Below are 14,482 nucleotides of genomic sequence, written 5' to 3'. Positions count from 1 at the left end.
ACGAGTATGTGTGCAAAATGTCAGCTCGATTGGATCACGGGAAGTGGGTTAAAAAACGACCGAAAGATTTGCACGGTCCTAAGCAAGCAAGCGAACTTAATATAAAGGATTTAAAAAAACAATTATCAAGGATCAACTTGGTCCAGAAACTGGCAAGCACAAGCTGGAGAGCATCAGCACCAGTGCTACGGACATCAACGATTGCTTGTGTGTACTCTGGAGCCGAGTCCTGTCCACCAGCATGGACCAGAAGAAGTCACACTCATCTTATTGATGTCCAACTGAGCGCTGCAATGCGGTGTATCACTGGAACCCTCGAGTCGACCCCAACAACCTGGTTGCCCGTGGTGTCACACACCGGTCCCCCACCCATCCGCTGCAATGCTGCAACCCTCTAGAAAGTTCTGCGAAAATAGGAAACAGTTGCCTTCCAATTCATCAGGACCAATGGGCTACACCTTAAACAATGTGAGTTCAACCCCAGTGAAGCTTGGAGAGCTGAATGGAGTTCAAAATAATTAATAAACAAACACCTTGTGGTCTACCCTAAACTGCATCTGCACAAGCCATGGCAGATCCGGATACCTGATGCAGAGGACATGCTAATATGTGACACTAAGTCTGAAAAATCTGATAGAAATTTGGAAATTGACTTAGGAGGATGATAAACCACAGACAATTTTAGCTCTATTGAAAGTAGTTCAAGTTCAATGTATTCAAATGAGGAATAAAATGGTTTATGTTGGTAAAATAGAGATGTCATCCTTGTTACAAAAAACTTTACTTGGCAATAACCGCAACACCGCCTCCTCGACCCACAGAATGAGCGCATTCCATAAAATGATAACATGGAGGAATTGAAGCGTATATAACGAGTGATATCTAATGAGGACTGCCAAATTTGTTTTTCAAGGACCTGTTATTCTAGGGGGCTAGTTTAATGGAGGTGGATACTGGTTGAGATCATATAGGTGTGACAGGAATTTGATTTTTAGATGACAAGCACCTTCTGCGAGGTGGTAGATGGGGGTGGGTATCAGAATCCAGGGGTATGTGAAGGACTATGCTCTTTGCCGGTCAAGCCTTCGATTAGCACGGTTGGCTACATACGGTGTGAAAGAAGTTCAACATGCATACAAGCCAATAGAGCAGAAGGATGTATATGGATTGCTGGTGATTGAGAGATACCTCAGTGTCTACTGGACCTCCACGTTGACAACTAGAAATCAGGAGCTTCGTGGGCAAAGAAGGCAGACAGCATTGACATCGCGGGATCTGATTTTGCTGCACCGACGACGGGACCAATCGGTACTAAGAGCCCCAACTGTTCTGGAATTACAGACCACACCATGGCCAGAACCACGGTGTAAGTAATGTGGTTTTGGAGAATCCCATTAGCATTGTAGATACGGTGTAGCTATGAACATTGTGAAACAAAAATCCAAAGGTCGTAAGTTCCGCAGGGCAGAGGCTGAGTACATAAACATGATCTATTATTTTTCTACCTACGTGACTTTACCGAAAGAACCAAAGAGTATAAGAAACCAATCAATGCAAAGATAACAATCCTCAACAGCGATTAACAATGTCAATGACAAGTGCAAGATATCGAAGTAATGGTAGCTATAGTAATAGTTTTTGTTGTTGAAGTTCTCTTCACTGTAGTAGTTGTAAACATATTCTTTGGGTCTTTCAGTAAAGTCACGTAGATAGGTTCAAAGAAGTTGTAAACAGGTGTAAATGTGGTAGTTGTTGTAATTGTTGAAGTAATCATCAAATATGGAGACGAGTAACATAGTTTGTTTTTGGAGATGATGTAGAATTTATAGAAATATAAAAATTAAAGAATATAGCTGCAGCTGCTGTTATAGTTATTGGAATTGTTGTGGTAGATATGAGATAGTTGTCCTGAGATAACCCCCATCTCTGTCCGTTCCTCACACACCATTGTCGCTAGTCCACTGAGGACGCGTAATACGTCTTTCTGCCCAGCCGATAGGCCTGGCCACTGACTTGACGGGGCTGCCCTCGGCATGCCTCAAACTCATCTGTATCTCTATCCCATATGTTGCGGAATACCCCTTTCCACTAGCCATGTGGTCAGGGGGCGATGGGCGATGGCTGCCCCCAAACACGAGCGGGAGCCCCCCCCCCCCCCCCCAGCTCAGGCCACACCCGAGGGTTCGGCCGACTCCCCATCTGGCCCTGCAGTGAGGCATGCTGGGTAGCTGGGGGTAGAGAAGTGGCTTCGAGCCGTGCTCGCCCCCAGAGTAGCACCACTTGGGGGTGCCCTTCTTTCCCCCCCAAGTGCTGTGGCATACCACATTGGCTCATGGTTGCATGCACGGGAAACATTTTGCACCTCAACACATCACACAGGGGTTTTCTTCCCCATCTGCCTCATACAGTTCACCCTCTCCCCTGATTGCCAACACTCCCTGTCAGGTGCTGTGTGTGCCTCTATGTATACGATCTACCTGTGCATTTAAATATGTATATATCCTTATGTTTCTAGATCTACTATGAGGTGGGGCCTTACCATCAACCTCCCAAAACTAAGCACCTGCCTGGGTATTTTGTATAATAAAATACTCCACCCCCTCAACTCCCTATTGGCAGGGCAGTTGTGGAGAGAGTGGAGAAGTTTCTAGACCTGGGCAGTGTGCTTATGACCAGCTCCGGTTTGACAGCAGATGTCTCACTCTGAATCGGTCGAGCGGCATTGTCTTTTCATCCGCTGTGTAACGCTGTATGGAAGCTATCTGGTCCCTCACTCCACATGAAGCTTTGGGTCTTTTCAGCCACGGTCATGCACTCTCTTTTTGATGCTTGCGAAACGTGGACCCCCCTAATGAACATCTACCCCGGTTATAAACATTCAGGCTGGCCTGCCTGCAATAAATCCTGGGTTTAACCAGACTGGATTGTGTGAGGAGCTCACAAATCTTTGAAAGATCTGGACACAGTCCCATTGGTTAGCCCCTCCAGGGGGAAAGTCTGCATTGTTTTGGTCATGTAGCCTGCATGCCCAGCCACTGCATGCCCAAACAACTTTTGTTCGGCTGGATAGAGGGGGCTAAACGGGCATGGTACGGGCTAGAGAAGGGTTTGAATAATGTGGCACGAGAGGATGTGGAGCTGAGTGGACCTGCCAATGACTGGTACCAGCGGTGTCAATATTGGCCTCTATGGAGGAGGCTAGTGAAGGATGCTAATGGGCAGTTGGAGGCAGTCGCCCTCCAGCAACAACAAAGGACAGAGGAGCGACGCTCACAACATCAAGCGGAGCGCCGGGTGGCTAAAACACAACAATTTTGCACAGTAGGCGCCACAGGTGGTGCACCCATGACACCTGGGTCTGTCCCATGACCTCTTGCCAACGGACGTTCAACACTTCTCATGGCCTTAAAGTGCATATAGCCTGGCATAAGCGCCGTGGTGACGTCAACGCCACTTGGTGACAGATGGCGGTTGTATCGATCTATGTGGGTGGGTTATTCCAGGGTGCTCTTCCCTCACCCCGACTCTGCCTACCCAGGATTAATTACTGAGTGCGTGTGGGGCAATGGTTCGCACACTGTGAGGAGTTCACTGTTCGTTGAGGTTATTTCGAGTAATATCTTCTCTGGCAACCTTCTCCCAGCTGCTGTTTAACGAGATGTACCCTGCTATGGCCGCCACTCAGGCTATTCGTAGGTAACAAAGAAAATTGTCTTCATTCCCACTCTTCTTCCCCTGTTCAAGCACCGAGTGTAGTGAGTGCTGCTATCGAGATGTATTGTGTTTAGTCTTATCTGAGAGAGGGAACTACCCTACTCGTGGAACATATTACTTGGTATTGCCAACCCCGACGGTAGCCCTATCGTAGTCTAAAATTGGACGTTGACATCAATCGCACTCTACGATAACTCCAGAGTGGACAGCCTTGTGTACGCCGTGCTGGCAACAGGGAGGGTTTTTTTAAACTTTGGGCTTCTCGTTCCAGCCAAGGCCACTCATAGAATGACTTACCTATCACCACTACTCAATCGTACACACACAGCATACAACTACCATTCACAACCACCACTACACGGCAGCCGTATTCACACAGCACACAAACCATGATAAAGAGACAAAGATGATGCAGAATGTTTAACCTTTAATCGCTCACTTCGGGCTTGACTTGTGAGCTCACCATCGCAACACTGGAACTCAAACGGTGTATGTTTTCATGGAACACAGCGTGTTCCTGATCGCCACACACGTGGTCTCGCCAGAACCATGTTTTCCAGACTGCCCCGCGGTCCACCATGCCTTAACCTTCCTGGGTTCTGCCGACTGAGCCCTAACTTTCTGAATTCCACGGAGCAGGAGGCACCTTCTGGAATTGGCCAGTTCCAATGACATCACTTGTCCCCCATTACCCCATCCACCCTATGGTGACAGCCCACTACTTTATGAAGGAGGCTGACCCATTCTCCCAGCGGGGGTGGTTGTGTCCAGAATCTGAACTCAGCCATCTTTTCCCTTCTGCTGGGGTCGCCATTGTTTGATCCACTTTGGGCTTCGCTTGTCAGGGAAAACGAATAATCAGGCCTCCACCGCGGAGTGACTGTGTTGACAAACCTCTGTGTAACCTTGGCAAAATGACGGCTCAAACAGCAACTGATATATAGATGCAGAGAGACATAGATAGACAATGGCACACAGCAGCATAAAGGTCATAATTACCAAGTGAATGTTAGGTGTGGCCCATAACTGCCAGAATTAGCATATCAATGCGCAGTATTGAGGAGAGGGGAGCTTTGATATCTGCGGCTCCACACATCTAAAAGGCTGGGAATTGTTTATGAATTAAGTTCTACAAGTCTTCTGTCCATGGAAGGTTTTTTTTCTCAGAAGAACAACACCTTGGCTTATGGCAGGTAGGTTACTACAAGTACATATACCTAGGCCACTTGTTGTAGACAATTATGGAACTATAGGAACTCATGAAATATAAAGTGAACAAGAGCACGTTGGTGCAACGCATTTATCTCATGTGCAGTAAGATGGATTGTATCATCAAGTAACTACCAGAGATGGTGTAGTTGTGGGGAGACATTCACCTAGAAATGAATAGAAGATGGCTAATGGTGACTTGCCACTTTAAGGTAAACCAAGCTGTGTTGTTTAAGTTACTTCAAAATAATAACTCTTTACATTGTTAACGTACGCAAACAATTATTTTGCTCCTGAAAATTTGCAACAAAATTATGATACCCCTTAAAGTTAAAAGTGATAATACTGATCTTTTTAAAGTTAATTCTAGATTTGAAGTTTTCGTGACTCCAATGATCCATACTCTTTCTTTCGGTAAAGTAAAAAGTTACTTTTGTAAAGATCAACACAAATGACTATGACTTGAACATTGCGCTTCATGTTAAGGTAATAGTTATCAATGATACAACGAGTATTACATATTTATAAGTTATGACCATTTATAAATGATTATATTCTGTTTAAAACTTAATTATACATGAACACTTATGGTCATTATATAACACATAATGCAACGACTTTGTTAATTAAACACAAATAAACGTAAACAAAAATCATAATTTCACACTTGTTTGAATATCAAGTTCCTTTGAATATCCCAGGCCGTTCATATCAGTGAAGTGTAAAACTTAAAATATCGTTCATAAATTCACATTTACACTGTAAATGTGTATTTGTGATTTTTTTTAAACGCAAGCTTTTATTAAAAAATGACAATGGCACATTGCTAACTTCTATTTATTCTCATTTAACTTTGGTTTTCTGTTGCTTTGTTTTAATATCATTTGAATTTGACACAATTTTTACAGCTGCCCCTTGCCATCACACCATGGATCACACTCATCACCTCTCAAACTGCATTCTGCCCTCCCCTGGGAGTCCCCAAGTGCTTGGACATCTCGACCTGACCTATACTGGCCAGCGGGGCATCGGCACCATTACTGCTGCCGGTGGGTATTGCCTTTCAATGGCTCGAATACCCCCAGCAAGATTGAGCAGAGTTTAATTTTAAAATGTTTTAATGTCAGTGTCACTGCAGTCCAGACTGTACTTTTGCTAATATTTAACAAAGTGAGGGTCTTCAGTTTTTTTATATACGAATCAGTGTGTTCATTTTCCTTGTTAAGTCCGATATTAGTTCAATTTAATATCTTTTAAGGTTGGTTCATGTTTACAAATGGGATTGGACAACTGAAAATTAGTCAGACAAATTGCAAAATAGGTACATTGTTCCAAATGTTGGCATGTGGATACCTTGCTCATTACTGTGGCAATGTGGTGTGATCCTGACCTTATCCAGCAATATTATTCATGCACAACTTTTACCGCTGACCATAAACATTTTGTAGAGGCCCACACATGCTTTACCTATAATTAACTTCTCGATTATTCATGAACTGCAGTTTCAGAAGTATATGCCCAACATTCATCAGTGTTTCAAATTGTCTCTGGTTTTTAAACAGTTTGTCTACAAAAAATTACTTTGGTTACCAATTGCTAAATATACGATACACCCTTAATATTCGCAAGGATATGAGCCTTGAGAATGGCATGAAAATGTAATTCACGAATATTAATACTTAAAGCTTTAGGAAAATATAGTTAGGGGCATTAATGTGTATACACAGAACTGTATGTATATATGAATGAATACATATATTGTATAGTATTATCGTGTTATTTAACTTACCTTTAATGATGAACGTAAACATTTAAAATTTCAAATAAATCAATGGCAATTACGGAGTGAGTAATTTTTCAAAAAATGTAATTGCGCTCACATGTAAACTGTGTGGCAGACAAAGGCAGACTGAGAGGGAAAGCGTCGAGTGGGCAACTTTCACAATCTATGCCTCTTTTAGCTTGCTATGGTTGAGGATATTTAATATACAACCCCGCAAATTTCAGATAGCACTACCGTGAATGTGTTTTGAATACACAAAATCTGTATTATAAAACCTGCGAATATTCAGGTGTACAGCAAAGTTTTCACTCCATTACTTACTCTCTCATGCATACTGTAAAACATAGTAACATAAATTATTTTGAGCCAATTGCACATAAATAAATAGTTTTATTATTCTTCTTTGGTTCTTTCGGTAAAGTCACGTAGGTGAAAAAAAAAATCACGACGTTTTGATTGCAAAACAAGCAATCATCATCAGGTGTGACAACCACAGCAAGGACATTTTTTACTGAAGTGCTGTGGTTGTTAAACCTGATGATGATTGCTTGTGTTGCAATCGAAACGTCGTGATTTATTTATTTTTTCACTTACGTGACTTTACCGAAAGAACCAACGAGTATGGATCCTTGCAGTCACGAAAACGTCAAATCTAGTTTTATTATTAAACAAGAGGCCAATACCGAGTACAGACGATGGGGAGGCCGAGTACAGACAGCTCGCGAGCGACAAACTCGAGGCCAGGTGCCCTCGGGGTAGGGACTGGGAAAGGTGGCTGGGCTCTCACTGCCCAACTCGCGTAGGTGCAACGATTCGGGAAAATTATATTTTTAGAGAAGATGAGAGAGGGGCGGGGGGGGGGGGGTTGGAATGTACCCAAATAGAACCTAAAAATAAAATAACCTTCACGTGCCAAGTGAGTTTGTCATTATAGTAAATCCCCTGGAGGAGTGATATGTCAGGAGTCCATCCCTTTCACATGGCCTCTGACGGCATGCATACTCACGCAGGGTTTAGCAGCCTCGGGGACCATCTAGCCTCATATTCCCATTGTTTTACCTTGAGTTTATGACTAAGGTGACGTGTGAGTAGGTCTGAACCGTGCCTAGTGGGCATCTAAGACAGTCTAGCGAAGAATCGGTGAATTTGACCCTCCTTTCATGAGTCATGTAGGTCCCGTATAGGAAGTTTAATGTAATAAGCGTCTATGATAGTGACCTAGGGCCTGCAGCCGGAGCCTGCCAGATGTGAATCCACTCGTTTTGGGGAATGTCCTGGTCCAAGAGCTTTTCCCAGAGCTTCATAATACTGGGCCAGATCTGGAACTCCTCTTTATTCATGAGGAGATATGCTTCTGCCAGTCTGTATTTTTTCCTTGACATGTGCACAATGGTCATAGTTCTTATCTGGAATTTGGTGATAGCGATTTGTAGGTACCTAACTAAAATACCTGAGGGATGTTTTCATGTGCCTGCATTTGCTCACAGGAGATCATCTTGCCGCCTTTAGTCCAAAGGTCGCCAACCTTTTTCAAGCCTGTTACTTTCCAGCTGGGCCACTTGATCTCCCTGTTGCTCATTCTCAGGGGTTTCCCCATAGTGGGGATCGTTATTGTAGGGGAGCGGAGAAGGAGATATGTCTGTCCTTGCATATCCCCGGTTCAATGCCCCTGGAGTCTGTCTTTGGTTGGGGAGAGGGAAAACCTGATAAGGGACCATGGGCTCACAGAATCTTCTTCCAATTTTTCACTAGTTCCACGTTCTGAAGAGTGACTGCTTTGTGATATTTAAGGAGGTCTGGGAGAGCCAGGCCTCTCTCGTTCTTAGACAGGTTAAGGTAATGGTAGCGTATCCACGCTCGCTAGTTTGTGGTTCCAAATGTAAGAGGAAATGCGTGAGTGGAGTGTTTTGAAGTAGGCTCTCGGCATCTGGGTAGGGACCATTCGTAGGTGGGCTAAAGGCTTTGGACGGACCATCATCTTTACCAGGTGGGCCCTATTATGAAGTGAGAGGGGGATATCTGCCTATGCCACAAGTGAGGTGGTAAACTCCTGGAACAAAGGTATTTAATGTGCATTGGGCACCACGGCTTATATCCTGACACATTTCCATATTCCCTTACTCGGGTCAAAATGGCAAGGATCGAGGTTGCTGGAAGGACATTGTAGGCCAGTGGTGGGGAACCTTTATTCTGCCAAGGGCCATTTGGATATTTATAACATCATTCGCGGGCCATACAAAATTATCAACTCTAAAATTAGCCTGTTATATTTGGGCAAACATTTAATTAACTCACCCCTAATGTGATGGCTGGAACTGCTTCTCTTTGGCGAGGCATGTGATGATGTTAGCTGGTATTGATGATGATGCTGCTACTCGCAACTGCTTTTCCAGGTTTGCTCCAAGATTTATTGAATTTCGAGTCCCGCCTGCGGTTGCCTTGGCAGGGCCACACCAAATCATTTCGTGGGCCTCATACGGCCCAGCGGACCGGACGTTCCCCACCCCTTGTTGTTGGCGTATACGTTTAGTTTGCATTCCACTGTCCCGATATGTATTTCTGACACCTATTGACTTCTCTGAATGCTTTTGGCGAAGGGTCCCATAGCTAGGGTAAATAACAGTGGGGAAATGGGGCAACCTTGCCTGGTGCCTCTGCTCAGACAAAAGCTTGGAGATGTTAAGTAATTTGTAACCACGGTGGCCGAAGGGCGGCACAAAAAGAGTTTTCATTTGTCAATAAAGGAACCGGGAAGGTCGAAATTGCCCCTTATCCGGAATAGGAAGACCCAGTTAATTCTATAAAAAGCTTTTTCTCCATCCAGGGTAAGGGTGTAGGCAATTAGATTGTCCTTTGTAGCGAAATTTGCGGCGTTAACCAAATTCTTAATCTTGTCAGCCGAGTGTGTTTTTAATTAAGCCCGTTTGTGCTCCTCCAGTGATTGCCAGGGTGGCCTTTTCTAATCTGTTTGCAATAATTTTTGTGAATAGTTTGTTATTCGAGTTCAACAGTGAGATGGGCTTCTAGGGAGGGGGATTTGGCTCAGAAGGTATCTATTACCGCATTTGTCTGAGAGTCAGACGTATATAGGGACTCGTATAAATCTTAAAAGCGCACGTTTATTTATTCCATATTCCAGCCCTATTTACAACCAGAACTAAATAGTTATTAAATTAAGATAATTCGAGCCACAATAATCACATCCACAATCCCTGTTATCCACAGTCAGATTAATTTGTGTTCCTTCCAGTGACAGAATTGCACAATTGTGTATTTTTTTTTACTTTTACTCAAAAACACTAAAAACATCTTCATGGTATCCCTTGTGCACTTACATCTCGCTCGCTTCAGAAAGAATGCATTTATTAAAGTGGGGAATTGTGCAACTGTGGTTTTAGCAGTTTTTTGCTTTGATAATTATTTTATGAGGTTTGCTTCATATCCAGGAATGGACTAAGTAGTATAAACAAAACATTAACGAATATTACATGTTATCTATTACAAGACGTTTGAACAAAATAGAATAATTATTGGAGGGACATAGCTGGAAAATTTAAGAATGTCTATTTCTAGGAAAGTTCATGAAGGCAAAGTATGCAAAGGATGGAGGAACATTTATTTGCAGCATGCAGATGTACAATCTTGAGCAATACTAATTAATTAATCACTTGCAATGAGAAAAATTACACATTTTTCAGCAGCCACTTAACACTAACGACAACACTCTGCTCCCCAATGCAACGCAAGTTGTGGCTCACACTGCAGATTTAATCTGCAGCTGCCAACAAGGTTTTAATTCCCGTCGTACCATCATTTCAACTCGTACTACAGATCCAACCTGCAGCGGCTTCACCGGTCTCACAGGTGTTCCGCAGTTCCACTGCGAGTTTGACTCTAAGCATCCTCGCAGATGTCCTGTCATTCCATTCCAGATAGTCCCCGAGTTACGATGGTTTCCGACTTACGATATTTCGATCTTTACGATAGCGATTGTGATACGACAAAATTGTAAAATATTTTACATTTCGCGCGGCAGGCAAACGCAGTAGCGTACGAGGTACGATACTGTACGTTGGGAAGCTGTTGGGATGTACGCATCTCCCGCCTTGTGTGATGCAGATGGGATTGTTTCCTGAAAAAACTTTCTATTAAATTGCAGTTCATATAGGTAGGCTAAGAATTTACCTTGTTTTTTTTTACTTTACATTTTACTGTGCAATACAGTATTGTAATTAAAAATACATACAGTACATAGTTTATACAGTACGGTACTGTAAATTGCTCTGTTTTGCTAAATTATCGCCATTCTTTAAGACTCCTGGGTAGGCTCGGCCATCTTCGACTTACGATATTTTTTACTTACGATGGGGTCGTCGTAACGCATCTCCATCATAAGTAGAGGACTACCTAAAATACCCTCAAGTCTTGTAGCTGACTCAATCATCTCTTAGGTATCCCAATCTTCCACTGCTAGCTTAACCAACAATTGTTTCATAGCTGTCACACGGTGGTACTGCTCGCTGAGCCCACGATTGTTTCGAATTCGTTCCAGAGTTCTGCAGTAGCTTTACTCATGGTCAGCTCACATCATCCAGCACATCTGTCAGCTCTTTCTCGGGGAAAGACCCTTATTGTAATCCACATCTTCGGAGACTCGCTTGGCCAACCCCTTCCACTTTATTAAAAACATATCATATTGGCTTTTGGGAAAATGGTATTTTTTTCGATTTAAAGCTTTCGTGACTGCAGGGATTCATCTTCTTGTTTCTTTCGGTAAAGTCACGTAGAAGGGAAGTAATAAAATAATAAAAATAAAACATAATAAAACAATTCTCACGACGTTTCGGCTACAACGCAAGCAGCCGTCTTCAGGTGAAGAATGAGACACTACCAAACTAGGAGCTTATATATAAGCTGCATTGGGGGTTGAAGAGCGCCTTAACAAAAAGAATGTGCATGTGAAGAGGGATTTAGCATATTCATGGAAAATGCGTAGGCGTTGGGCGGGGGGGTGTCAAAGTCATATTATGCCCATGCATTATGCAGGATCAGCAGCAACCAAGGGGGGTGCAGGGATTAGCAGTAACAAAGGAAAGGAATGTTAATGATATGTAGCTGCAGTTACTCAACAACCACGTAGAAAACTAAAGTATAAACTACATAAAAAACTAAAGTATAAACTGCATCACACCATTAGTATACTTACTATACTCTAACTCAGCTTATTATAGAGTATAGTAAGTATACTGATGGTGCGATGCAGTTTATACTTTAGTTTTTTATGTAGTTTATACTTTAGTTTTCTACGTGGTTGTTGAGTAACTGCAGCTACATATCATTAACATTCCTTTCCTTTGTTACTGCTAATCCCTGCACCCCCCTTGGTTGCTGCTGATCCTGCATAATGCATGGGCATAATATGACTTTGACACCCCCCCGCCCAACGCCTACGCATTTTCCATGAATATGCTAAATCCCTCTTCACATGCACATTCTTTTTGTTAAGGCGCTCTTCAACCCCCAATGCAGCTTATATATAAGCTCCTAGTTTGGTAGTGTCTCATTCTTCACCTGAAGACGGCTGCTTGCGTTGTAGCCGAAACGTCGTGAGAATTGTTTTATTATGTTTTATTTTTATTATTTTATTACTTCCCTTCTACGTGACTTTACCGAAAGAAACAAGAAGAAAAATGGTATTTGGCAATGAAAAGCAACTTACCAACATTAAATTAATGCATGCTGCCTGTGGAGGCGACCTTTGATATTTCCCAGTAATCCAGGCGGCCTTCTGAGATAAAACCTTTATTGGCAGATGTTACTTCGAGTAGATATTTCTTAAAATAAAAAAATTCTTAGTTTTAGTGTCTTCTGAGAGTATTTAGGCATGATCAGTTTTAAACATAGGAAACTCCTTTGAACGTAGTCTTCGAGTGAATGAAACAGGAAATGTATTTTCCGGAAGACATCATCCAAACGAGGCCATGAGGTGCCGTTTACATTGAGGGATGCCACCTTGTGAATAACGAGGTAGGCTGTTTTAGAAGAGGCTGGGGCTTGCCGATACAATCCTCCACTGAAATTACCTGGGTAGACCAACTGAAAACTTCCTGGGGGTTACACCTGACCTGTCTTGAGTTAACTGGGACAGTATTGAGCCACCAGCTGTCAACCCCAAGAGCTCTACCATTGACTTTAACCTGTCACATCGGAGGTTTCCTGCAATTGTCCTGCCTGGAACCATCTGGAAAGCCTGACCTGAAATGATCTAAAAGGCGGCGCTGAGAGCACCACCTCTCATTCGTATCTTACGCTATCTCGTCTCTATCCGGAGCATCGCGGCCTCGGTGCCTGGAGGTACCTCGAGTTACCTTGAGATTGCTACATCATCATGGTGACACCTGGACTTACCTGGACAGTGCTATCTCATCAAGTGTCTGGAGATACCTCATGAGCGCCTTTAGGTACCTGTAGTGAGTCCTACGAGCTCAATCTCATCATTACCAAAGGCGATTTTATACTGGAGGACTGCGAGTGCTACTTTTAACTGGAACTTGGGGGATTTCGAATTTCCAAGAGGTGCAGTCTTCCAATCGGTGTCACGAGTACCCATGGGAATTTGACCATCATCCTCGAAGCATAGTTGTTGTGAATAGCTTAACCCTTTCCAGTTCTGAGACGTCTGCAAGTTGCAATGTGGGTCCTGTTCTCACCGCTGAATCTCGGACCGCGCAAGCGGTTAGCGTTAATTGTATTTATAGAGTCATAGTGCTGCTGTTTTTAAAGACATTGTAATGTACTCACTGCAGAGAACTGTTGCTACATGACTTGATCTATGACAGCTGGCGCCATACTGTGCCACACATCCTCCTGCCTTTCACTGAGATCAATGTGCTCTCATTATGAAGTCTCAAGAGGCAATTGTCGAGTAGTAAAATTTACTCTGAATCTTGATCGTTAATACTGATTATAATCAGTGTTGTGGTTTCATAGAAGTACTTAGTGACCATATATATATCGGTTTACCTAGCTGGTAAATATGAGTATTCGAATTTGCTGGGAAAGTCATAATTTAACAGTGATGTGGATTACTAGAGATACTTGGTGATCTAAAGTCATTGTGCTTTCTTGCTTGCCTGGCTAACAAATCTGAGTACTAGACCATTTCTTCACCACGGTGTCGTGATTTTAACTGAAATACACACAGAGACCAGACTAATTCATTTATTGTTTCAATTTTCATTGCATTAAAAATGTACTTTGGTGTCATAAATGTTTTAGAAGTGTTGACATGGCTTCTTCTTGTGTGGTTTGGCGGACGACTGCTTTGGCTGTGCTGGTGGTAATCTGAGAGGTGATCGGTTGGGTCATTGAGGCATTGCGTTAAACATTCCCGATTTCACAGTGATAGACTGAAACCGATCCTTAGAGCCTGCGATGACCTATGGATCACAAACAGGGACATTAACAAATAACATGGAACAAAAACTTTAAAGTTGGCAAAGCAGCATGGACAGATGCATTCTCGGGATTCCACTGTGACAGGACAAAGAACACGTGAACTACAGAGGTTAGAGACATCATATCGACTGTTAATGTGGGTTTAGACAGGACACGACCCAAAAAGGGATGATGGTCACTGATTGAGTGGATGTCAACCCGGATGGAGTTATCACATCAGCGCGGTTGCAGGTGCTAGGCCGATGGTTATATCACAAGACCATGACAGATGGAGACATCAGCAGTGGATGTATCATGGTTATTGATAATGTTGAACGA

General features: G+C 43.0%; 1 protein-coding gene across 3 annotated transcripts in view; it reads left to right on the top strand.

Moving 5' to 3' along the window:
• The window catches only part of LOC133358965 (neogenin-like), an 85,629-nt gene that overhangs the window by 64,195 nt on the left and 6,952 nt on the right, over window positions 1–14,482 (top strand). For 2 of the 3 annotated variants that reach the window (XM_061577342.1, XM_061577341.1), the window contains one exon: window positions 5,832–5,972. The exons of the other annotated variant lie outside the window; for it this stretch is intronic. In XM_061577342.1, coding sequence (XP_061433326.1) covers window positions 5,832–5,972 — 141 coding nt within the window. The remainder of the gene's footprint in view (window positions 1–5,831; window positions 5,973–14,482) is intronic. 3 annotated transcript variants of the gene reach the window in all.

This window comes from Lethenteron reissneri, chromosome 64 (genome assembly GCF_015708825.2).
Source record: "Lethenteron reissneri isolate LAM-NWPU_2019-01 chromosome 64, ASM1570882v1, whole genome shotgun sequence".
In the NCBI taxonomy this organism is placed as follows: domain Eukaryota; kingdom Metazoa; phylum Chordata; class Hyperoartia; order Petromyzontiformes; family Petromyzontidae; genus Lethenteron; species Lethenteron reissneri.
This window is presented reverse-complemented; position numbering and strand designations above follow the sequence as displayed.